General features: G+C 44.0%; 1 protein-coding gene across 2 annotated transcripts in view; it reads right to left on the bottom strand.

The window, feature by feature from the left end:
* Window positions 1-26,053, bottom strand: part of ppargc1b (peroxisome proliferator-activated receptor gamma, coactivator 1 beta) — a 48,032-nt gene extending 21,979 nt beyond the window's left edge. For both annotated transcript variants that reach the window (XM_010899590.4, XM_013133531.4), the window contains exon 1: window positions 25,949-26,053. In XM_010899590.4, coding sequence (XP_010897892.2) covers window positions 25,949-26,029 — 81 coding nt within the window. In that variant the 5' untranslated portion in view covers window positions 26,030-26,053. The remainder of the gene's footprint in view (window positions 1-25,948) is intronic.
* Between the last annotated feature and the right edge of the window lie 1,534 nt (window positions 26,054-27,587).

Genomic DNA, 27,587 nt, shown 5'->3' with positions numbered 1-27,587 from the left:
TGTATCATGCATTTACTGAGTTACATCATCGGGAGGATAACTGGCGTTGGGAGAGATAAGAGAGACACGACAGGCACACTCACGAGAGAGAAACATGAGGTACAGAGAGACGAGAGAGCGATTCAAACGTTGGAAGAGATGAAAGATCAGCAAGAGATCCAGTGAATTACTCAGCACCTCTGAGCTTCCGACAGCTTCCGAAGCCATATCCCATTGCGGGGAAACAGGGAGGCATACTCTTCTCCAGTTACAATCCCTACCGTAAGTTCCTGGGCAGCCATACCGTGTCACATGCTCTGTTCTTTACACAAGCTCACACAGCACAATGCAATACAGTGATACTTTGACCTGGAAGAGAAAAAAACCAAGGCATGAAGCATTCCGTTACCACAAACGTACAGGAGTGCTAGTATTACCTAAAGAGGGGATGGTTTCAATGAACAAAGCCGGCCCAGCGCTCACTGTACCCAGGCAGATATTGTGCCACAAGGGTTCTTATCACAGTAAGAATCTAAACGACCTGGCTACATCCTTCATCACACATATATCTAGTCTAAACTTGATTTATGGGCAAAGCGGCCATTCAATTATGATGACAAAGTATACAATGTGTCAGCGGCATACTAGTTTCATTAGGCGGCTTCATCATTGACGCCCAGGTTGAGCAGGTAGCAGGTCCCTGCCTTTAACTAGATTATCATATTGCTGCATAGCAAACAGGGAGAGAAACGAGGTAGAAGCCAGTGTGTGAGGGAGGGTGGCATCAGACAGGAAGCAGGCAGGGCGCCTGTTCACCTCATAGGTGGGTGATTGCGGAGCAGACATATCACGACTGAGGGAGAAACCTGGCAGGAGTCCAGCCCAGTCTAATTCACATGCAGCAGTCAACGTCTGCCTTAGAGATGATCAGTGAAGACCGCTTGGTCTGAAATCAAATCAAATGCCCCCCCCCCAGCTAAACTTCCCAGTCTGGTCTGAACCACATGGCCACTTTTAGAGGTATAAGCAGACTTAGGTGACCATTCCACTGATGAACCACGAGGGAAATTATAGTGCAGGGCAATGGGAGCGCCCAGGCTGCTATGTCCTTGGACTGAGAGCCGTGTCTCAGGCTGCTGAAAGAGAGGTGTTCGGGCAGCAGCTCCAAAACAACCTCCGCCGGCTCGCTCACTCCCTCCCCCCCTCCCTCCCTCTTTTATTCCTTGGTCACGACTCCACTAATGGATGGGAGGAGACGAGGAGACGAGGAGACGGCCAGAACTGTACTGCAGCAGCACAAAGACAGACCCCAGAGCCTCGGCCGGTCCAAAAGGTTCAGACTGAGCCATTCAGGTTGAGAGATAAAGGCCACTTCAAACTTGTAAGCAGCCTTGTGCAGTGGCCTGGCCCTATAGTCTGCACAGGTTACAGGGCAGCCTGGCCCATGGTTAATCATTAGGATGGGTCACAGGTCCTGCACCAGCACTAGAGGCCAGTAAAACCCCTCACCTGCAGGGGACACAGTTACCCAGCACCTGCCTGTCCTTTTCCAGGCTGAGTAACACAGCAGTCAGGGCAAAAAGACCAGTGCATGGGGAGTACTACCCATGGTAACGCCTATCCACCTAAATATAGAGGTGAGGCATTTGTTTCACAGCAACACCATCACGTAATGGTGCAGCATTCAAGGCATACAAACCAGGCTTTTTCGACTGGGCTGTACTCTGTGTTTAGCTTAAACAGGACGGCAGGAGGGAACATCCTTGTCCTCTGGACTGTCCCATAGCAACCCTGGCCTGCTGCAGATATCTTAGTCTAAATATGGAAATAGTTTCTGCAGCAGAGAACTTGCTCTCTCTTCCTTTCTGGCTGTCCCCAGGGAAAATGTACTAACCAATGAAATAAAGGGCTTCAGCTGACCAGTGATTCCAAAATGCAGTCATTCGAGGCAGTGCATTGTGGGTAGGAGATCCAGTAGATTAGGGGAAGGATGGAATTGCATAAGGGTTGGAGGAAGACTTGGTGGTAGATTTGGCATGAAAACCAAAAGTTGTACAGCGTGTCTTGGACACTGTCATAAATATCCTTCTTAGATTTCCTTGTATACCATCTGACAGTGGCCAAGAAATTGAGGTAGTAAATATCTGCCCCTCTATTTTGGGGAGCCTGCCCTGTGAGAAAGAAGGGGGTTTGTTTTGAAACCCAAGAATTGAGTGAAGCGCCGCACTGACATTTGCCGTGGAAATACAAAGGTTGAAAGGACAGTGCTGAGACACAGCTGTTGAAGTCTCACACACTCCGTTGGCGGTCACCAGTCTACTTCAAGCAGACCATCTGGCCTTAGAAACACTAATATAATGTCGCCCCCAACAGCCGTCAGTTACAACCTTCTAACTTGTCAGGAGATTTCCTAAAATTAGTGTAGCATTATCCAAAGACCTTTTCATTTAAGACATTGAAATTTGGCTACCAGTAGGCCTAGAGTATAATATCAAATTTTACCAATAAGATGGGTGACCCATGAAATCATGTTCCCTGTAAATAACATTTACCTTGGCTTTAAACCATTAATAAATTATAGAAAGATTGCTGAAATTCTAAGCATCCACAATAATGTTCAAATCCGGTCTGTTAGCTTTCAGCAATAATTTCAGCAAAAATTCATTCACCACTTCCCTGTCAAAGCATAGGAAGGCCCCCCTAAAAAACAGATTGGCTTTCACCAAGGCTGGGAGTTGACAGAGAACCTCAGAATAAAACATCCCAACATTCAGACGAAGTTGTGATATTAACTGACCCCATTTCTTAAATAGATGAACACCAAGACACTTGTGATAAATCACTCCCATGACCAAAAATGCTCTCTGGCGTTAAATGCCAAAGGGAATCACAACGATCATAGATAAATGTTTGGCAGTGTAGAAGCTGTCACCATAACTTTAACAAAGGTCACAGTCCTGTTGCCAGCTGTTTCAAACAGGTTGGCTGCCATGAGTGTATAAAAACTCATGGTCTGAAAGTACCTTCCCCCTGGCAGATGTTTGAAGAGTATCTGCTCTTACACAGTACTAGAAGAACAAGCCTCCCACTACAAATTATAATTTCACATACAGTCACAGAGAAACAGTAACAGTATTTAAGTTTAGTCCTTTAAAAAAAGACCTACTCTGAACACAGCCCTCCCAGTTCATCTAAGACTGCATGGCAATGCCTACACTCTGCAACATGAACCAGTACACTCAACATGAGGTACTTCTATGAGTCAGTGTTGTTCCATACAGACCCGGAGGAAGACGCGCTGGGTAGGTGAGAGGTTATAGGACGCGGCTGCATAGGGATTCCTGGCTCGGTTAGCTTTGGAAGTTGGGGGTGACTCATCCAGAATACCTAATATTTGAACAGACGGCTTTACCATCTGCCAGCCTTCCTGCAACAGCCATTAGGGGGCTGATATCCAGTAGTACCGTGGTAGGTCCTCCTGTCTTGGCTGAAGGTACTTCTGGTGCACCGCAACACCAACCGGCCTCCTCTGCTGGGGATGCTTACTACGGCTCTTGAACACTTTCTCCTTTTTGAATAGTGATTTGGGTCTGAAATAACATGGTGAAATACGGACAGGAATGTATTATTTAAGGCACGAAGAGCCGTTGGTCTGTGGGGGGGGGGCGGGGGGGCGGGGTGGGTAGGCCGGACGGTGCTGCGCTAACCGAATCCAGTTAAATCAAAGGCTAGGGTAGTCATTGCTATGATTTAGCCTAGCGCTCAACTCCAAAGAGGTTATAAGGCACAGACAACCTGTTTTTGGCCCCTAATGAATCTTCCAGGATAAGCCCAACAGTTAAGGTCATTAGGGGTAATTACTGCAGGGCAAGATTTATTTTCCACTTCAGCTTCCCCCCCACGTCTATGGTAGAGCGGCCTGTCATGTCAAGTACGTTGCACCATCTTATTTGCACTGAACACAACCCTAAGACAGGGGACAGAAGGTCAGGGACTGCAAACCGTCCAGGCAGGGGGTTAGTCGGCAGGAATGGAGAACTGACTATACCACTTTGGTGACCAGGTTTCTTAGGGGTGAAATCACTCATTCCATCCAGGAGGTTAATTTACGCATTGGTGGAGGTTTAAGGACTAATCACGCCCTCCCTGCAATCTCTAATACATGTACACATTCCATTCCTTCTAAACAGCAGGAGACCTGTCTGATTTGAAACGTACAGCACAGAAATACATCCCCCAGGTAAGCTGAGCATTGGATGGGAGCCCCTGTTCTGGTTGTCTGGCATTAGCCTGCTCTCAAGGGTTTAGGAATAGGATCATTTCTGATTGGTCAGTAGACTAATCCATGCAACCATTAACTATCTGTATGCCTATTAGAGACCAGTTGGATGCCCTCCTGAAGGGAGTTCCTGTGACTCTCACATTTGTTTCATAAATGACCTTTGGGAGGGAAAGTGTCCAATCTGATAAGATGTTGTATGTGATCTCAACCATGCCATTTCAAAGTTTTGTGTCATCCAACCAAATTAATTGCATTTCCTTCCAATGGTGATGACTGGTACTAAGACAAATACTTCTCTTTCATACTCCAGTGCCTTTCTGGGCTCATTCTCATTCATGTGATATTATTTTCCTTAAGTGCTACATTTCAGAAGCAATTAACAAAATACTACAATTTAGACAAATTATTCCCAGGAAGATAGTAGCTTAATAACTGATTAGTTGAAGTCATCTGAATCATGTCCAAGTCTGGTTCTGCTTTCCCCTTCAGCTGAGGTGATGGTTGGAGGACAACCAGTCAGCCCCCCTTGTGATGTGGCTCTCAGCACCTTGCCTCTCCAACAGGTCTTAGAGGCGCTAAATATTCAGATCCGTGCGCAGATGAACGGAACCAGAGCCCACCCTCCCCCCACACCAGCACCCTCCCCTCACCACCAGCCAGAAGAACCCGAAGAGATGACAACTAGAGATGTCCTGGGATCCCTCCTAACCTTTCCATCCACACCACAATGCCCCACCACCCCCCGCCTCCAGCAACCTGAAGCCGGGTTTGGTTGTATTATATGAACACACTCTCCTGCTCCTTTTGGCCAGGCTCTATAAATGATTTAGATCTGCTGAGGGAGATGAGCAGCAGGGGAGCAGTATAGGAATAGTGTGGTGGCGGTGGAGGGTGTAGAGGAGGTGGTGCAGTGTAGGAACAGAGGAGACAGTTTGGAGGAGGTGGAGCTGTATAAAGGTGGTGGACGGGAGGTGAAGTGGTATAGGAATAGTGGTTGGATTGGAAGGTGGAGCACAATATTACAGCATGATAAAGATGGTTGGTTTAAAGAGAGCATTGTGCAAGTTGAAGAAAATATTTTATAAAACACACATTCAATGCTGATTTTTGTGGTCCGCTTAATCATTTAGTCAAAGTAGTAATCGAAATTAAATGAACAGAGTTTAATAGATACTTTTCCAGACAGCACACTACATCCAGATAGTACATATGAGTGTCTGAGAAACAGGAGTCAGCTTCCAGAGGGACAGCTAACTGTTATGTCATATTCTACACAGTACACAGGCTCACCTTGGCCAAACTGATTTCTAAATTGGACAGGATCCCCTATCTCTGGTGAACTCAGTAGATTTAGCTCAGCAAAGCTACCGTGTATTATCTGCATTCCTCTCACATGAGCTTGTCCACATTAGGCAATTTTCACTGAACTATGAAGTGTCTATAGCTACATCCATCTAGAATGAAGACCAAGACAAAGCTCAAAGAACCTTGCAAATACATTTACAGCAGTGTGTGAGAGAGAGAGAGAGAGAGAGAGAGAGAGAGAGCTTAAGATAACACATCAGGGCAATTCCACATGAAGGTCAACCTGCATATCCAAAAATAAAATGAATCAGTTCCAAAAACATGATGTTCCTTAGTATCCTTAAGATCGCTATTTTGGAGTGTAGACTTTAAAATACTCTAAAATATGAATGCCATTAAAATGTACAGTAGGTGGCCAAGCCTCAAATAAGGCATCCATTATATACCTTGGCTTTCATAAAGGGAAATACACAAACATGAATTTGTTTTAAGTTTTGTTTCTGTGTTGAGGAGGTCCTCTTTGCACTTTTATCCATGTTTTACACAATCTATAACTGGACTCTATTTCATTATCAATATCCATTGTGATATTGGTTACATTCACAGAGGTTTCAAGAAATAGTTGGGATTTTTGCCATTCCAATTAAATAATAATAAAGTTGGAGTCACATGTTAGTTGATCAGTGTTATGCTTTACAAGGCGCAATGTTCGCTGAATAGATTTGGTCTTAGGCCTTGAAATAGAGAGAACACAACAAATAACAAATTCATCACAGTAAGTGAAAACCAATATAAAGTCACCCTTTATCCTGAACCTTCCTCATAATCATTTGTCACAGGCCTAGTTGATGATAAGCAAAGTGAAAATACACAAGGAAGCAAGGTGCATTTCTCTCAGAGCTCACTTCAAAGGGGGGGGGGGGGGGGGGGCATTCCAAAGGCCGTGTTACAATATAACTATTATAGTTAAATTAGAATTTATTGTTAAGCCGGAACTTACTAAGCAGGTTGTCAAGAGGCAAACGTAGCGTCACTTATGTGTTCTGTCAGACACACCCTCAGCTGCGGATAAACTGGACTAGACTGCTAGACTAGTTAAACTGCCACTTGACCCATTGTTCCTCTGATGAAACGTCTCTGAAGCTTGCTGAAATCAATCCTAGCCCAGGGATGTCTAAAACAAAACACTGCTAGGAAACAAATACTGTAACAATAAACCTGCGTAGTTTAAAAGAGATTATATGTAACTTAATTTCAGTACTATCAACCTGTTTATGGAGACAAAGCTGTCTAGCAGGGAGAGTTTGGGATCTCAGTGCTGAAGCAATGGCTAGTGAAGGAGGTTGATAATAGATAGTACAGCCTCACCCCCCCCCACCCCCCCACCCCCAGCAGAAAGTGTCCGTCTGCTGGCAGTTCACCACCATCTATCTCCATTGACTCCATACTTTCATTAGTGGAATGAGCTTTGTCCGATTGTCTGTATGGAGGAGGTGGTTGTGGTCAGGCAACAGTGACTGGGTTAGACACCCCACGTCTGACTTTATGTATTTCACTGTTGTCTGTACAGCTTCTTTCATTTCGGCAGCAGAGTAAAAGAAGCATAGCAGACGCTGCTGTCCTTAGCCGACCCATCTGCAAGCACAAACACACACACACTTACACTCACACACACGTGACTGCATTGAGGACTTAAAGGCCGAGAGAGTGTGAAGAGGCAAGCGAGGAAGTAAAAAAAAAAAGAGGGGATAATGCAGGCACAAACAGGCGAACGTGAGAGTGAGCCAGAAACAGACAGAGGTAGAGAAAGACACGTGGTCCCTAAGCAAAACATTTTTCTCCACTCCTTTAGAAAGCTGCTACTCTCTATGTCTCTCTCAGAGCCCAGCAGCATTGCAAACTGCATCACGCTTGGTGCTTTCACAAGTGCTCCTCTGTGTCGGCCTCGTTCCCACTCTCCTCCTCAGTGTTTGTTTCCATGTTGCTGCCCTGCCTCTGGAACACCACCTCTGGCTGCCATTAGCACAGGGCGAGGTGCTAAGCAACCAATGCAGTGTTAAGTCCCCCACGGAGGGCCACACCCCTCCCCTTCGGCCTGTCTGAAAACCCCCCCGAAGGCCTCGCTGACGTCACAGCTCACCGACCCACCCCCGGCGATGCGCTCAGGACACTATGGCCGAGGGAGTCGCATGGCGCTGAGTGTGGCGCAGTCTTGGCGCAGTCTTCTCCTACATTAAGGCTGGGCAGAGGTAGGCGCCCTCCAGAGGGAGCTCATTGAAATGCAAAGAAAGTGGTCCTGGTCCCCTAAGGCTTATTACACTTGCCTGGCCCAGATTCACATTTGCGTCTCCTTACATGGCACCTTTACAGGCTACTAACGTGCAGCAGGGTTGAAACAGGCTCTAGTCCTAGTCCCTGTTGTAATACAGACGCCCCCACTACCGCACTCTGTAGTCTCCTCCTGTCTCCTTTAATGATCGTGACGCCCTTTGAAATGTGTCATTGGCCTTCACCAGCCACCAGGCGATAATGATGAGAGCCCAGGCATCACTAAAGAGGGGGACTTAATTCCACTTAACATCTAAAACATGTAAAAAGCCAATTCATTGTGACGGCGGTGGCAGTAATATGTTAAAGTGTGTTGCTGATGATTGGTCATTATTCTTCATGGCTTAAACCATTCAGCGGGGTGACACGTTATACACCTCCAGCCCTACAGAGGTTTCAGGCAGTTATCATTTGGATATTGATTCAATTCATTTGACGAAGTGCTTTTTTCGAGACCCTGAAGCAGGCAGCATTCCACTCTGCTCCTCAGAGCCATTTTACAGCTTCGCTGTTCTGCAGCAGGCCGCTCCTTAAGCCAGTGGTAATCTCCATTACTTCAGCTGTCTCACAGCTGTAACTCACCCAGTGGGAAGGATCCGTAATTTATAGAAAGGAACTGGAACAAGGAGGCCCTGGCCTCTTCCTCAAAATTCTGGCAACCTTTAGCACAGATCAGGAAAGTTTGATATTGGGCAACCAATGGAGCAAGAAGGTCCCTGCAAGGACAGTCGTCCAGGGATGGCATCGCATATTGTGTATTTTCAGGGAGGGGGAGGTCTGAAGTCTGACGTTTTGAAGCCACCGCTTTCACTCAGTGCAGAGGAATTCTAGCTTTCAATTTATGTTTTGTTCATTTTTATCAGATGGGGACTTTGTTCTACAATCAGTGGTCTCACAGAGTTCTAGTAAAAAACAGACAAAGTCCAAGCTGATGCAAATCCTGACAGCACTACAGGGATGAATTCCTAGAACTGCCATGTGGAGATGGTAAAGTGTTAGACTAAGAGTGTCTTTACTAACTTGTCGCATGTCACCTTACGAGGTAAATTGGGAAATACGGATTTTGAGGTCTAAAGACGACGTCTTGCTCATTGTGTATTGGAGTGGAATAAGCAGTGATGTGGGAATTTTGGTTCCATAAGTCCTTCCATTTCCACAAACAAGAATAAAAAGAAAACAAGGTTTTGGGAAGCAACTACAAACATCTCACACTGGCACCAAAACGATCACCAGCAAGAGCACTTGTTTCGACAGACAGCGCCATGTTCATTTTCAGATAAACAACGTTGTAAGTGAGATTACTTCCAGGTCAGAGGTCAGGCGAAAAAGCTGTGTTTTCGCTTTAAAGAGCTAGTGTGAATAGAAAATAGTGTATACATTGTGTTAATGTTATTCAAATGAAACTGCTGCCAGGACACTTGAAGCAGTCTGAACAGGCTCTAACTGTTTTCTAGGTGCACGTTTTCCCTCTACATATCTCACATATCCATCATTGTGAGGACCCCCCAAAAACCATTCCCATTCAAAGTCCCCAACCTCTAAACTTCAACCTAATCCAAAGCTTAGCCCTGATTGTAACATCGACCCTGAACCTAACAACTAACCCTAAAATAGAGGTTTTCCTCACTGGGACCAGCTAAATGTCCCCACAAGGTCACATCTTCCTTGTTTTGCTATCCTTAGGGGGATTTTTTTATACTCACTTGTAAAACCAGGACAGGAGCATGTGTGTGCCTCGGATGTAATAAATCCAAGGGGAAGGAGCGGTGAGGTCAGAGCAGATGCAGTGTCTTCTTTTGCAGCTTGTCTGATCAATCACTGTCAAGGTCCGCCTCTCTGACAGTGACAGGACGGACAGCTGTATCTGGATCTGCCCCCCCATCCCGCAGTGTACCATCATAATGCCCTCACGCACAGTCTCCCATACCAATATCCACTCCTACGTCCATCCCTCTGGTCTGGTATTACCGCGCTTCAGGGTTTTTTGACACGCTAACCTGCATATCAATTGGATGTATATGTCCAGGACTGCCCTGGCAGATCAAGGTCGCATAAGCGGTTGGACGACGTATCAGATTTCAGCTCAGATAATGGCCCTGACCCCAAACCCCCAGCAACCTCACTACAACCTATAACCCTACCTCTACGCCGTTTCCAAAAGCTCAGCCATGTGCCTTACACGGCCCACTGCAGATGCAATCAGCAGTGCTGTCCTTGAGCGCCAAACGCAGTGTGAGGGATGCCTCTATGACACATCATCACCGCGCTACAATCCCCATTACTCATTTCCCGATGGCCGGCACTTATCAGCTAGCCCTCTGCTAAATCACTCCCTACTGCCCTCTACCTCCCCTGATGAAGGCCCACAATGAACCCAGGCGGAGTTGTTGATATGTGCGGAGTCATGGTCAACGTGTGAATAATCAAGGGAAGATTTACACCATGCAGGCAGGTCTGAGTTAATGCCCCGAGAATTCCCCCATCTTCCCAGTCAGAATCCTTGGACAGAGACCATCCTCCACGTTTGTGTGCAAGTGCTTGTCTTTGTGTGCTTTGTGGCGTGATCTGATGTCTTGTGGTATGTCCTGGTTTCGTGGTGTGTTCTGGTGTCATGGTGTGTGTTCTGGTGTCGTGGTGTGATCTGATGACTTGTGGTGTGTTGTGGTGTCCGAGTGTGTTCTAATGTTGCGGTATGTTCTGGAGTCGTGTGGTATGTTCTGGAGTCGTGTGGTATGTTCTGGAGTCGTGTGGTATGTTCTGGAGTCGTGTGGTATGTTCTGGAGTCGTGTGGTATGTTCTGGAGTCATTGTGTAATCTGGTGTCGTGGTGTGTTGTGGTCCTTTATGGTGTGGTGGAGTGATCTGGCATTTTGTGGTGAGTTCTAATGTCTTGTGGTGTGTAATGGTGTTGTGTGGTGTCTTCTGGTGACTTGAGGTGTCTTCTGGGGTCAGGCTGTGTTCTGGTGTTGGGGTGTGTTCTGGTGCCATGCTCTGTGTGCATTGTTCAAATTGGGATAAAACAGGAGCAGAAGTCTGTGCATTGGAGTGGTGGGGTGTCACTGACTTCCAATTACACACCGAAGCTTGAGGCAAGGCAGCAATATTTGCTTATTAATCCCCCAAAGCCAGATGGTACAGGCCAATTGCACAGCCCTCCTCAGGAACCCTGGGTTAATCCACAAGCAGGATTGCCCAATGACGCAGCAAACTGCAAGGCAACGACTTCAGGGGTCACCCCAGCTTTTTAAGGACTTGCAGCTGATGTTTTAGCTAGAACGGGGCTCTGATAATGAATGAGGGATTAAATGCAGAGGGGATGCTACTTCAAAGCAAGGTGTCTAAGAGAGGTTCTACAAACATTAAAGTTATTTACCAATTTAGCTATTAGAATATCCATTTCATTGGTGAAAACGTAGTGATTGCATTCATGCTCAGCTTAGGATTTATTTGATAGAAAAATACCAATTTTCTCTAAGTGAAATCAAAATGTGAATACCCACTCTCCATCACTGCTATTCATTGCCTATCTCCGCTTAGATCAATGTTTTCTTGCGGCTGTGTGATAATCTGGCCTGGTGATAGGCTGCTTGTGTCATAGCCTGCAGTGGCCAAGGCGTTTCTTCAAAAAAGGAGGTGGTACAATGATTCAGACAGCTACAACACATATCAATCAGTGAGTGGAGTATAGTGTGTGTCTGTGTGTGTGTGTGTGTGAATGTTCGCATGCATGGCATGATAAGGGAGGTGGCGATGCACATGACAGTTCTACTGTGTGTGCCTCTCCTTTATGGCTCCACCTGTACCAAAAGAACACTGTGTAATGCTGAGCGCATCCCTTTATGTTCTCCTCCAAGTGGCTAACATTTGGGGAGATTCTTTATTATGGAGGGAGATGTGGAACAACTCTCACTCTCCTTCCCTCTGGGACTCAATGCACTGCAGATGCCTGGGGGGGGGGTGCAGGCACACGGAAAGGCAGCCATTTGCTCACCTCACCTCAGACGACACTGGATTTCCTTCAGTGCCCATCATCACGACTCGCTCTGGACACAGTGGCTTAGCCTTAGCAGCACTGACAGACAGCCGGCCTAACAGTAACACTACTTGCTAAGTTAGCCTCTCAAATTCCACACATTTACACAGAGACAGTAGAACTAGAGAGCTGGCAGCAGCGTTGGACTGTCCAGACCAGACGCCTTGGCTGCTATCTTTCCCTCATTACCATTTTGGGCGCCTGGGTGAAGTCGGCACAAGGGCAGGTGGTGTCAATCAGAAAAGCTGTCGTGGGAGGGAGCTTAACTAAATGGGTAGATAACTGGGCTTAGTGGTTAAGCTCTCACAGTTCGAAGGGGTTAAAAAAAACATTTGGAATGACATTACTGGTTTTAAATACTGCGCCGTTTCCCTGTATTTGCAATCTTGCACATGATTTTCTCTATAACTGAATTTGACAGTTCATCACAACATAAAAATCAACTAGAACTTTGGACATTGACAAGTTGACAGACGGCAAAATTCTGCCACATCACAACAACCTCTAAAAAAGGTCTACAAAACGAAGAAAAAGACACATAAGCTGACACAGCTGGCTGTTTTCGACCTTTGCAGACAAGGGTCTGGATGGAGAAAGCAATGAACCCTTACATTATTTCACCATGATCCTGTTGCTAAAGTATTACTGTATACTTGTGAGCAGATGTGACATTGGTGTCGCTGATTATAGTTTATTTTCCCCCCAAGTTAAAGTCAGTAGAGATAAGAGGCATACACTGGTTGACCCTGTGGAATAACCCCGCTGAAGCACTTCTGAAACAACCGCCAGTATGAGAACCATGTCAGTGAACTGTGAAGCCCTACTGGCACGTCACTGAACAGCTCACAGAGCACCACAGCCATATTTGGTAGAAAACCACATTTGGGTAAAACAGAGACAAGAAAACAGACTTCACTAGCCTCAGGGCTGCACTTGCTGGACCTCCTCAATCTATCACCAAATACAGTCAACTGCAGACAACCCGCATAACTAAAAATTATATTTAGGCAAAATCTTGCCATTGAAACATATGATGTTATTCACATATTATTGCAAAGGTGTCGCACACGCGTGTTTGTCTGTGTGCGTGTGCGCAGACTAACGTAAAATAGAGCAGCAGCTGTGGTTGAAAAGGACACGGGCGACTATAAAAGCACATGCGTTGCCTCATCAGACATGACAGGAGTCCTTTGAACCTCACAGCTGTCTGATCAAAGAGCGCATCTTCCTTTGAGATTTCCAAACAGCCTGATCTCCTCCAGTCCTATCACACAGATCGACAGCAATCACACAACACAAGCCCGCATCCCCAAGGTAGCGCGTAGACAAAATTCACATGCTTCACAAAGGTAATAAGACTGCAAAAAGGTTGTTTATATGTATCTTAACAAGAAAGAGAAACTAGGCAAGTCTGGTGTGGCCAGGCCGCAAGTAAAAGCCATTGTGGTGAATAAGGGAGGGGGTTTGAAGAGTAGCTATGTTCTGAGAAGTGGCCAATACTGTTGCGGTGCTAATCTGAAACCTAGGGTATGAAATGCCATTTGCAAGTAAAAAATTGACAAGCTAATAGCTATAAACGTACAAGCTAATAGCTATACAGTAGCCAACCTATAATGAAAACAAACAAACAATGACTGTTAACTAGTTGTTTTCATAACCATCTGGTTTCAGAACCCGGGTGGGAAAGAAATGTGTCCTATTTGTTCATTAATCAACATAATATATTTTTGTTGTTAGTTTATCACGTAGTTAACTTATTTCTTTACAACGTTCTTTCAAGTGGATTAGCTGGGAGAGAGAAATATGTTTTGTTGCCCTCACACTAAACTACTCTTCTTGGGTGAGAGAGCAGCATGTTTCAAGACAAAGACTCCAACACTTCAAGCGATTTATGATGTTACTGTAGAAATTTCGGTTGCAGTTCTTTCCTCACAACATAACCATAAACTATTTTACTTTTGGCCTACTAGATGTAGCTACTGAAGCTTGTAGCCATTGAAGATTTAGTTTATCTTAAACTCATTCTAATTTATTGTGTCCCTTGTCGGATTCAATACCCAGTCTCCTGTGAGGTAGCCTGCGTCTCTAACCACTACGCTATTTAACAAGGGGTAGTCAGTCAGTCAGTCAGTGACATTCGCTCTTCTTGCCCGGCTCCGCTTACAAGGTCTGGCAAAAACGTGATAATTCAATGTACAAAAAACACTGCTCTAGACGAGGATCAGTGGACAAAATGGCTCCACTCTGGCACTCTCTCGCTATTTATAAATTCCTCAGAGCTATAGGCCACCAAACTACTGCTTTATTTCCCCCAGCTCAGAAGTAAATCTTTAGACACGCAAGTTTAAACTGTGCCAGTCTTGTGTGGGGCCGCTGTATCTAGGCAGACAGGGAGCACTAGCAGCTTGTTTCCTGGGGCAGTAAGCAGTAAATAATACATTGCTCTGCAGCCAGACCACTTCGTCTCACGACTCTCAGGTGACCTTGTGATTCCAGTCATAGAAGGACTAAACTGACCCCTTGTTTCTGCTCTCCAGAGGTCGTACACACTTTAAGATTGAAGAGGTAACCCCGAGCAGTGGAGCCGGTTTATGGCACCACGTGGGGACCTTCTGTCCCAGAGTCTCACAACACATCTTGTCATAGGTTACTCTTGCCTATTCTTCTTTCTAACTGTTTCTAACCATTTGGTTGATTGCCAGAGGCTATGGTAGGGTTTGACATGTCCTGAAAAGGTTCAAGGGTTTAAGAGCCAAACTCAAGAAGAGAGAACAATCGTAATAAATCACAATAAGGGCCTACCCGCATTGCAATTGTTTTGGTGATTGTTCCAGTGCAGAGTTGGGCCTTTGCCCACGGTAGTGTTAATCACTGCATCATGTTGGTGCTGCCGATGGACTTTGTGATGTTGTGTTCTCACCACAGCTCCCTGGGGGCTCTGATAAGGGGTGGGGGCGGGGGGGGGGGGGGGTTGTGAAAGAGCGGTCCTGGAGGACTTTGTGCCAGGTGTGATGATGACTGGAAACAGCCACCCGGTCATCCACCACCAAAACCCTCTCTCCCAACCAGCGAGGACGGCCCTGATGGAGGAGCAGGGATTGGGTGGAGGACAGAAACATCCTCGGTAACCCTGATGGAGGAGCAGGGATTGGGTGGAGGACAGAAACAACCTCGGTAACCCTGATGGAGGAGCAGGGATTGGGTGGAGGACAGAAACAACCTCGGTAACCCTGATGGAGGAGGAAAGGGGAGAGGAGAGCAACGTCCCTTCACATATCAGTAACCCTGCGGAACACCAGTTAGGAGGTGTGCTCCACCCAACTCCCCAACTCCTCCTCTAATGGAAGCCTGGAGCAGTGCCCGAGTGCACGTGAACTCGCCGACTCATACACAGAAATGGCAGGGATGCATGTGTGCCTTTGATGAAAGTGCCCCTGTACATTTTCAGCAAGTGACGCAAGAGATAGCCGTCCCTGAACAGTCCACACGTCACAGCACACGGTTTACTTATTAATGCCAGTGACATAGAGAGAAAACAGCCCTATGGACCCAACAGGCAAATACCTGATGTCTTGTTTGTTGAGAAATGCATTGGCATGTTGTAAAGCACGTTAACAGTGTGTCCCTTAAGTTGAGGCAGCAGCTTGATAACACATTATTCATGTTTAGTACTTTCTTTTTTTTTTTGGGGGGGGGGGTAACAGTAAACGATTAAACCATAAAATAGAGAAGACAATAAAAGTTTTTATTTAACCTGCAAGTTGACTAGCGAAATACTTCTAGTGTGCACACATGCTAAGACTAGTGATGAGAGGCAGTTCTGCTGTCAAATGTGTGTAGATGTATTTTCTGTCACACCATTAATTAATGCTACGCTGGTAACCTCTGTAGAAGTTGTTTGGTTGCCCCTTGTGTTAAAGTTAAGGACTGCCTTTAAACCCATCCCTCAGGGCAGAATAGTTTTTTCAATATAGGAAAACTGCCTTTCACAAGTTTAAGGCATACCAAGACAAAGGTGTGGGAATGACATGACAGAAGAAAATCCCAAAAATGTATTTAAAAAAAGCAGATAAAAGATAGAACAAAACAATCAAAAGAGAAAAACACCATATATAAACCAGACTGCATTTGTTTTCCCCTAGAGTAATGCTTAACACATGTTTATCAACCTTTTTTAATGACATACTCCTTTCACCAGTCCTTACAACTCCTTCACACAGTCGTTTGCTAATCACACATAATAACACAACATGACAGATAATTTGAAAAATATATTTCAGTGTGTCACTTATGTTCATTTGCGGTTACATCGGAAAGAACAGTGCAGAAACATTATAGAAAAGCCTATTCTGCAAGTCTCAAACAATTCCAGCTCTATTCAACCTTGTTTTGGTTTCCTACCAAACTTGAGGCTAACTGGCATGAAACAAATGGCTCAGTGTACCTCTCTCATTCTAATGACCCTTCAGATAGAGACTGAGAAAGACAGAGACCCCCTGAGAGCATTCAGTCCACACTATTGCCCACCAACAGACAAGCCTGGTGTGACACCACCCAAACACCGCCATGTCCACCAAAAGAAAAGGACAACGGACTCCACGTGACCTGACTCCTAAGTAGGAAGGATTGTCAGTGATACGGTGCAGCTTTGGCAGGAGCCTCCATATAACATGTGTTTGGCCTTTTGAGTCCCTGGTGAGCTGGCTGAGACCAGAGCATGTAACATTCCCTGCCCCTGCACAGTGTCCTGCACTCCCCAAACAGAACTGGGCTTTTAAAGAGCATTTGTCCGGCCGGGGTGATGAGGATATCCAGCTCAGTCTTGTGACTTCGTTCACTTCTGCCTAGTTAGTTACTGACAGGGAAATAAAACAGCTTTACATGAATACGGATCTTCCCATATATCCATTCCTCATTTCTAGACCTGCAGACAGCCACATGCCTTTTTTCTGTGGCCACATTATGTAGAAATGTCATCAAAAAAGCAGAATAGGTTTCGTGAGAAAGCCCCGTTGGGCCTCAGTGCAAATTGTGTTCCATCTTTTTCCTAAAAACGACCGGATGACCAATACCTGCAGAAAAATCAATAAGTCATCAGGGCCAGAGAGCATCCCTATCTCAACTCACTCCACGGTTTACCTTTCTCACCAAGTGTCCATCCCAAGTGACTGTACACAGACACTTTTACTAGAAACATGATAATGCTAAACTTGGATAACACCCAAAGCCTCTGCTAATAGATGTCCATATGTGTGAGTGTGTTTACCTGCCTGTCAATCAATCCAAAAATAAATCTGTCTGGCTCAATTGTATATCTGCTTACTGTCAGGAAAATCAGGCCACTTGTTCTCCAAATAAATCTTAAGTAGGTATCTGAAACGTTGCTGTTTGCTACTGTCGCCACACAGTCGTAGAGTCTGACGATGCACTGATATTAGAATAGAAAGCTCATTTATTCAAAGAATAACATGCAAATCAAGCTGCAGTTGAGTAAAGCCAATGACTTGGGTCTTGCTTGCTTGAGTAGATGGAGATAGACTGAAAATAAAGTCTGGCTAAGCAGTAGAGCATCAGGGGAAGCACAGAAAAGCACAAAGACTCCTGAGAGAGTTGCTTGGATGAAAAGGAGAGATGAAGAAAGAAAAAAAATATGTAGAGCGGGCAAAATTCAGGGCTTTGACAAGTAGTAGAACTGACGCCTGAACTTTCTTTGGTGATTTCAAAAAAAAAAATAGGGCCCAGAGTAGACCTTGTCTAAAGGACTCAATTCCCTCTTCCCTCGTAGATGGAGACAGAGGCTGTTGGGGACCTAGACAGTCAGTCCTTAGTCACATAAACACACCATGGATTAAAGCCACAAGACACAGTTATTCAGGAGTGAGCATATTAGTTAATGGTCAGGTGCAGCAGTTCAAAGATCTTAAGGAATCATCATGGTTTCCAAACCAGGCCTGTCAGTTTCTAGATCAGACAAACTTAACACTGAGCTATACTACAACATGTACAACAAAAGTAGAGTAATCTTGAATTTGAATCCTCTGTGCTGGGAATCCACAAATTTCCACATATTTTCTGTTTCATGGTCAGGGTGTACTGTTCCAATAAATATGCTGGAAAAAACTGAATGTGCGTAACAACCTGTTCTAAATGTATTCACTGAAGAATTTGACATTTTCTATGTTGTATCATCAGCATGGCATTGACACACCCTATTTCAACACAGTGAATATAGTTATTATCAGGAGGAAATACTAGAGATACTTTAGCAGCAATCATGTGCAGACTGGACAAGTTAACACTAGTTTAGTGACTAATTTAAAATCCCAGCAAAAGGGATCTTCTAGCCAATACAAACTAAGCTAACACCTTCAAAACAAGGTGATAAAGGATCATGGCCTTTTCTTATACGTTCCCCCATTTGATGTCAGTAGGGCGGTTTCCAATGACTCTGGTAAATTCGATAAAAGCAATATTGCAATAAGAGAAATTAAGTGCCATATGTCATGGAAATGGAAATGATAGAAGAAATGTTCTGATGATTGACAACATTTAAATCCAATGTAAACAGGTATTGAAAAACAAAAATAATCCTTATCCATAATTTTAAAGGCTCGCAGGGCATATGACATCCTCACTTAACTATAAGTTCCACATTACATTTTAACTGCCCATTACTTTTCTACTATGAAAATAATGTTTGTTTGCAGGTATGTAGGTCTGTATTAAATTCAAGAATGCCGGAGTTGCTTTGCCTTGGTATTCGGGCAGGCTGGATAACCATTTAATTATCTTAGGACTGCACAAGTCCAGGTTTCACACAATGGAAAAGACACTTTCAGTGAGAACTTGAGATCTTCCAAGATCACTGACCGTTTCAACGTAATTAATTCACAGGTGAAAATGCAGACCTCCTATATCAAAGCAGCTTCAGTGACTAGGCTGCTCCACCTGCACACCACCAACACCAACTATTTTGGGATCAAAAAAGACTGGAGACATCCATTGATTATAAAATGTTATAATACTCAGCAAATGGTCTTTAAATATTAAACTAATGGTCTTTTAGTCGTATTTCAGTTAAAGTTGACAAACTAGGTACAGTCAAGTGCTTCCAGACCAGAGCTCTGGCACATTTTGTATCAATACTTTGGCACATTTATATTAAATCAAAATATAAAACAGTAAATTTGTTAATTAATTCATACTGCTATTTATGGAATATCTGAGCCATGCAAAAAACAGATGCATGTGTGTATGCGTGCGCATGAGAGAGTGTGTGAGTGTACGTATGAGTAAAACCAGTCAGCTCCAGAGTCAGAACTAGCCTCAGCTCCCAAGCTCCAGTCACGCAAACAACGCTTAATCCTGCCAAGCTAAAAGTTCTTCATTGAACTAGGTCAGTGGCTGGGAAGGGGAGGGGAAGTGAATCTACCTACCATTCACCTGCTATAACGCTTGTCATAATGGTAAACCAGCTATTGTTGTGGCCAAACAGCCTGAATGCAGATCGTGGATATGTACAGGGTCTGGAGCAGCCTGTCTGGCGTCCAGTGAGAAGGGATCACAGAGTCACCAGCTAGCTAAGGCCACCAATCACATCCTTCGGCTGCCCTTGTCTTTTTCCAAACCAGCATCTCTCCTATCCCTGTAACACTGAGCTGAGCCCTTGAATTTCACTCACCTAAACAGTTTCCATACACCCTCACTCACCTCAGTAGCTCCGCTCCGCACACCCTTTGCCGTTAAACATTTACAATGCCAGCAGCCAGCCATCACCAGTCTTCAAAAACATGTTTACTGCCTACTTGCCTGCCTACCTGCTGCTGTCAGGTGTTTAGGCCCTGCACCGGTGGCATTCCCTGAGGTGTGAAAATACAACAACAGTATGTATTTGTTATGTGTGTTCATCCGGCATTACGGAAAGGTCGCCATTATGGCAGGCGTGTTAACAATGCTGATAACACTGAGGCCAGGCTAACATTCAGATGGTGACGGGTCAGATTAATAGGGCAGTCCCTTTCCACGGGGCAGTAAATAAAGGGTTGTGTTTTCATAACTGGACACTAAATCACAGAGCAGTGAGGGACAGAGAACTGTGGACAGCGCACACAGAGTTAATGGACAACATTCAGGCGGTAGCTACCTTCAGATGTGACACTGCATCTTGAATTCAGGTTGCAGTGCGAGTAGCTGGCAGGGTTCATAATCCCCCAGAGAGCTTGATGATGATTATACAGCATCATGACGTAGTCTTATAGGATCCAAACTGACAGCACGTCATGCAGAACTGCTCTGCAATGGGGGCTATTTATAAACTGCACCTTAAATCATCCAGAGCCACAAAAACACAAGGAATTGTGCTGCTAAGAATAGTAATGCATTTGCCTTGGAAAAACGCAGGATTTCTGTTTGTTTTACCTACTTTAGTGTCATGCTGACAGTCAATTCCAACCCCTGTTAGCCTAACTGCGTCATTAGCAATCAGAATAACAGTGGTAGCCACAAGCCATGATCTCAACTGCCAACAGAGGAGCAGTACACAACAGAGATGTGACATAATTAGCAGAATGCTGGTTTCTGATTGGGCATGTCAGATACATAACTAATACCCAACCAGTTACATAAATGTAGCTGCAGGGCAGCACACTTGATACATTAACAAATCAGGGATTTATTTTAACCAGGCAATGTTCAAACTGGAGTGAATCAACATCCATTACCGCTCTGAACATGAACAATACATTGTGTAAATGAGCAGGTCAGGACTAGCTGAGCAGCATTGATGCCCTTGCCAGTCTGAACTTGCCCTCCCAAGTGCCAGGTGTTCGGTTACCATGACAGGCCTGTTACATGGCAACACCATACGGCACTATCAGGTCTTCGGGTATTTCCCTTGAACCTATCTTTTCTAGTTCCTGGTGTGGGTTGGGGGAGGGAGAAGCCTGAACACTTTCTGACCCTGGCCATGTCCTCTGGCTTCACAAACCACTGGGATATTTGCAGTGCACATGACTTTACTATAAATAGTGGAGGTCATTTTTTGTGAGATAGGCTGCCTCTCCAACCAGTTGCCCCGCCCACAGTAACTATAAGAAGCCATATATCACTCTGATCATCAGAAAATGGGGCTATAGGGATGAATACATTAACGCATGACAACAATCACACGGAAGCCATGGAAAGTAATGGACGCTATTTCCATTCACATCAACGCGTAATTGTTCTCTTGACTCACTGAATTAGGATGAAGCGCAGCAATAGTGATCAAACTGGCTGTTTAAACCTAAGAAATAAAGTATCTCAATCAATATTCCACAGACATGCCACACTTTGACAGATGCTGAGAATGTACTCTCTACGTAGGCCTAGCTCAGACTCTATTTGATCATGCAAGACCAGTCATGGGGCTGTCAAGTGTTATCTGCTAGGGAATGTGTTCATTTACCATGGCTGGTACTGTTTCTAAATCCTTTCAGACCAGACTTTAATTTTCAATTGTACCAACTGTAACTCACTGGAGCCTTCTGTCTCTCATTTATTGCAGATATTAAAACATGTATTGAACTGACCAGAAGAGGTAAATTACTTGCATATGAAATAGGGAAGAAATAATTTCACTTAAACCATCAGGAATAGGCAATCGGAGAATATTGTCCCCATTCCATGGCAAAATATGTAGAATTGTATTAAAACGTATTCTAGAACATCCGTTTATTCTATCTGCCGGCAAGAGGGAATAAAAGGTTTTGCCTGCAAGGTAGGTATATATATAAATGTGTGTGTGTGTGTGTGTGTGTGTGTGTGTGTGTGCCCACACACAGAATCATGAGTCAATGCAGCCCGTCATGATGAATTCAGAATGTGCCCTCACCCCAAAGCTGCACATCCCTGATCAAAATCCTTATGAACTTTCCTATTAGCTATTCATTCTGAAGAAATATAACTTCTAAAAGGAATATGTACTTCATCTTAATACAATTTAACCACTCGTTCCAAACCTGTTTGACCTACATTCACCACACAATAACTCTCATAATCCATTAACTATAAACTAGCAGCACACCCATTGTTTGGCTTTGGTACACTGACTTGGAGGATAATGACTACTACCACCAAATGCCTGACGGCACATTTTAATGGCAAAGCAGGTGGTGGTGAATATCATCAGGAGACAGGCACACCTGGCAACCCAGTCGCAACTACTCTTTGCATACATCAGCCTCATCAGATGTACTCCTCCTGTCCTGCCCTCCGCCTCTATTATGTTTTAACAGCTTTCTGCTTTAGTGGAAAAGCACACGCACACACAAATACACACACACACACACACACAAACAGAATGTTTGAGCAAAGAATACACACAAACTACACTATAAAGCAAAGCAGCTGCCTCTGCTCCCATAGTCAGTGTGTCTACAGGGGGCAGGTTTTCCACAGCCACACTGTGTCTCAAATGTCCCCACTGGCCTTGGTCAGAAGGAGGGCACGAGCCTAGAATGGGGGGTATTTTGGAAGCAGCCATTGCATGTTCCAGATTTTGAGCGGCTCATACCTCACAGGTTTGGGAGTAGAAACTGCTGCTCTCCGATCTAAAGTGTGATTGAGTCCCACGTGGATTATGTAAAAAACCTGGGTCGTATTTCCCCAAGCAAGGTACAGAATATCAAGCAGGCTCATGCTGATGTTGTCAATATCAATAAAGTTGTTCTGAATACAAAACAGTTTCAAAGGTCAATTATGGACATATGTTCACTTAAGTCGTAGAAGTACAATATTATGGCTTTTTTTGTAAATTTTATGTAAACCAACTGTACAAAATCAAATTTGTGATGTTAAAACCAATGCTGGTTACAAAAAAAAATAAACAAGACAGATAAGACGCATGTGCATGTTGGCACAGCAAGAATAACACAAGAATACACGGAGGACAAAGGATAATACAAAAGACAACCAACAGACGAAAGAAAAAACCAATCTCCCTTTTGATTTGGGACTTATCAGGATTACTATGCATCGTAAAGGCCACACACTGAATATGAACTGTATATACAACCCACAGCATTCTGAAGTCAGAGTGCATCTCAGGAGACCATGTAAAGTCTACCCTTTGATGCCAGCTCTGCAATCAGCCAATGATGGATTAGCTGGCATCAATTATTGATATCTAATCACCCTGTTTCATACTTCACCTCATAATAGGGCTCTGGTGAAAAATAGTGAGCAATAATCAGACCATGGTCAAAAGTAGTGAACTATAAAAGGGAAAGGGGGGAGCACTTAGGGCACGTGTTCACTAAAGACTCAGAGTGGGCTGGAGCAGTACGCTGAACCATGACAATGCATCCTCAGGCCTCCCTGAGGACAAGCCTCAGAGTCTCAACCGGATGATGGATCTCTGGGGCTTTGGGAGAGGAAGCAGCAATCCTCAGTGACAAACCACAGAGCTATACCGGGATGAGCAAAAGCTCCAAGCAACGCTTCAGGCAGATTGCACTTCATAATCCTCCTTTTAGTTGATAATTTTGACTGACGTATAACACGAATGAGAAAGAACGCATACGAATGAAGAAGAAAAAATAAACAACGACAATTCAAACACTAGGTGTAAGGCAGGGATCTCTGAGATGGCCGTTATTATGGTACATTATGAGATTTGAAACAAGTAACATTCTAGATCAATATTATTTGCAGCTTTTCCACTGATTGACTGATTGATTTTCCAGATTTGAAGAGCGCTTTGCAAGACAGTAATGTCCCAGTGAACATCCAAAAACAGAAGTCTGTCTTACACTTCTCTTCAGAACATCCTGTGGTTCTAATTTAGCATCTAAACCCTTTAAGCGTAAACAAAGACGAGTCTTATCCATCATCTTCAGTCAATAGACAGTGCAGCCAAAGCTAATTTCATTCATTCCATCAGAGGGACAGGCTAGTACTGTAGGCAACTTGTTTCATAGACATAATGCATTTGCTCAAGGTAAAGAACAGGCCTCGGCGCTAGGGCATGACAGGTGACTCAGCCCATATCACGAAAGCTGAACACATAGCACTGCAGTATTCCACATCACGACCGGACAGCTCCGTGTCTGTGTAATAACACACAGCTCTTCTTGCAGGGAGAGAGAGAGCCTGCTGAGCAAAGTGAGCTGAGCACCCTGCCTGGTGCAATGGGCTATTCTTTCCTGTCTGGCTAAATCTGGAACACAAGACATCCGTTTGCAAGCTAATATGACCGTGTAATAGATGTCTGACTGAGACAGAAGACCTCCAGGATGACAACCACCTCAGGAACCAGAATAAAATAACTGACTGACAGGCGGGGGAAAAACACAGAAATGCAAAATGTAATGAAATATGCATAGGACATGCTTTGCAATATTTTCATACAAAATATAATGCGGTTTGATGCCAGCCCTTATAAAAAAAACAAAAAAACAAGTATTTCTGAAAAGTTGACCAAATAAAATGATATTAGATTATAGAAAAAATACTGAAGGGCATAAGATACAGCATGATCAATTCCTCAGTCTCGAACAGTTCGATTCCTGCAGGGTTGTGTTGTGGCTGAAAGTAGGACTGATCTTTAGATCCTCCTTAGCCGACTGGACTGGAGTAGACCGGGGAATTATTAGTCGTGATCTAGGCTGCCTAGAAGCAGCAGCAGCCGCAGCAGCGGTCACATGCAACCCAGAGGGTGTGTAGCGCATGCACGTCACTGGAGCCGCCTCCTCCGTACTACTACGCACAACAGCAGAAAGCACATGACTGCAGTAGCTCGGTGTTCTATAACTCTGGTCACGAGAATAGTGTCACTGTCAACTCAAAAAAAATAGAACGGCTAAATGAACGTGATGTAACACAAATATCGCACGCGATAGTACATTTGGACGAAAATTATAAACATGGGCGATCAGAGAATGAAACAATGTCGCCACATTACGTTTTGTGCAATGTAACTTGTCCCAATTCAGGGAACTTCGTATCTAAACCGGGACCCCCAACATCATTCCTTTTAAAATGTAATAAGGAATAATCAAAATAAAATTAGGTTTAGCCTACTGAGAAAATAGCCATGTTTAGAACTAAATGAAATATGGTGGTGTAATAATATTATGCAAAATAATATTACGGTATTTTAGCATACAGTAGGTCACAAGGTGTTGCTGCTTACGCAAACGATTACGAAAACATAATCGCATGCATTTTTTCCCAAATGTGCAAAATATTCGGCATCTAACATAACCTTGCGTCATTGGAAACTGCAATGATTTAACTCATCGGATCACATAGGCATTTCGTTGGATTTTTGGACTTAATAAAACTTCGAAACCCATTAAAGGCGCACTGTATAGGCCTAGAGAAACCGGTCTACAGTAGACTTTCAGTATACTTTATTGACGAGGTGAAACAGTAGTATAGCCAACAAGCAAGTGGCACTGGTTTATTACAAGCATGTATCAAAATATATAGTAGGCTAACACAGTTTCCAGGATATATGAGCTGGATGGGGAAGAAAATGTCATATAGAGCCAACAATAAAAATATCATTAATATCTGTACATAGTGAACTAATGTATTGTGAATATATACGTTTTTGTAGAGTTCATTTCATATAAAATAATTAACCATAAGTCAAGTTCATGCGATTAGAGCCTAACCACGTGCTGATGTCTATGATTTGGGAGGATTAGATAGGAAGTGAAGTCAATATAAAGTAAAAGTTTAAAGAGCAACATCTATTTATTTTGCTATTAAAACAAAACATACATTTACACAACCCAAATAAACGATTTTTAAATTACTTCCTATCACCACGTTGTTGGCGCTAATTACATTTCCTTAAAACTCCACGTGAAGCACAGACGTCAAGGTCTGAAGACGCCGGTTAACTAGAGAGCGAAGATGCTGACCGCCCGAGCATAAGAAGCTGAAATTATGCACGCTTCGGCCAATAACATGCAAACGTGAACACCCGGTCTGGTAGTCCTAATCCTGCACATGTAAAATATGAGCATCCCTTACCTGGCTCCCGGAGTTTTCTGTCAAGTAATTGAAGACAAAGGAAGAGAGCTCCTCATCCAACAGTGAATCGCAGTCCGCCATCTTCTAGAGAATGAGAGCTGAGAAGTCAGAGAACGGAGTATACAGGTCTATCCATGTTCAGTTGCGGTCCCGTACCGGGTGAGGGCGTTGTCGTAGGCTGATAGAACTACAATTTTAGCACTTTCAATTGAGATATTCAGCTTGGATTCCACTTTGACAAATCTAACTTGTAAATCTGCAAATCAGTCGAGAAGAAATGAAGCATGTCTATAAAAATACATAGATCATGAGCTACGGATATTTTTCCTCGGCTGCAATAGACTGATTTTTTTTTTTTAAACAAACAACAACTGATTAGTTTGCACAACAGGCCTTAAATAATTACATGTTAATCACAATTTCTCCTTTTCATATATTCTGATATTTTATTTCGGTATATTTTGACATTGTACAGTTTAGTTTTCAGTTTTGAGATTGCAAGTTCAATTCAGCTATATTACATTCATGGTCAGATGATCAGCAGGTCAATAGAAAACAGTGGGCTGTGTTCCGAGTCTTGGGACAGAATCTGGATCACCTGCAAAACCAGGGACAGGGACGACCAGGTGGGTTCTGGGCAGTAACAGCAGAAGTCGTCCGGCAGAAACTAGATATGCAACACAAACAAGTTGCCTATGGACAGGTTAAGCTAGGCCTCATCAGGCTAAGTAGTCCTTAGGCATGATTCAATGGGCCAGGTCCTCCTAAGATTCACCAGGACACCAGAGAAATTAGAGGGAGGATTCATTAGATCCAAAATGATTCATCAGTACAGACTTCAGACGTACCGTAATCCCCCGGCATATTAACTATTGAAGCTTTTTAAACCTGGTGGGTCCAGTCCGAAGATAACACTGGACCGGGCCAACAAGGCAGGGAATACAGTTATGTGAAAACATTAGTGCACCACCTGGAAAATTTTCTTTTATTACATATTGACACATGGATATTTGAGCTAAATTCCAATTACATTTATTGATGAAGGCAACCCAGTTTAACAAATTACACAAAAAACTTTTATGCAATTAAAATAAACAGAAATGCAACTTCCTTGATTGCAAGCAGTTAGTACACCCCTAACTTTATAGTCCCATAAAATGGGTAAAATTAAAATCAGGTGCAAAACATTTCATAATGCATCATTCCACTGTCCACAGGATCATCTACAAAGGGTGGAAAAGTACAGACCACAGGCAATCTAAATAGAACACGTCATCCCACCAAATTCAGCCCAAGCTGACCAAAAGATGCTCACAGAGGTCTCTAAGAACCCCAGGTTGACATCAGGTGATCTACAGGCCTCTGTTGCCACAATCAATGTCACATCAGTGAGAGACTGCACAAACCTGGCCTTCATGGATGTCATGAAGCCACAAAGCTTTTAAACACACAAGGAAAGCTACAACAGAATGGCTTATAAACAAGAAATAGAGTGGAGAGGAATGGCCGAGTAAAAGCCCAGATCTCGATCCAAACAAAATGCTGTCAGAGGACTTGAATGGGCTATTAATGCCAGAAAGCAAGGCAATAACAGGTATTGATACTAGGGGTGTAGTTGTTTTTTGCACTATAGAAATGC

This window comes from Esox lucius, chromosome 4, assembly GCF_011004845.1.
Source record: "Esox lucius isolate fEsoLuc1 chromosome 4, fEsoLuc1.pri, whole genome shotgun sequence".
NCBI classification, from domain to species: domain Eukaryota; kingdom Metazoa; phylum Chordata; class Actinopteri; order Esociformes; family Esocidae; genus Esox; species Esox lucius.
The sequence above is the reverse complement of the archived record's forward strand: the minus strand, read 5'-3'. Positions and strand labels throughout refer to the sequence as shown.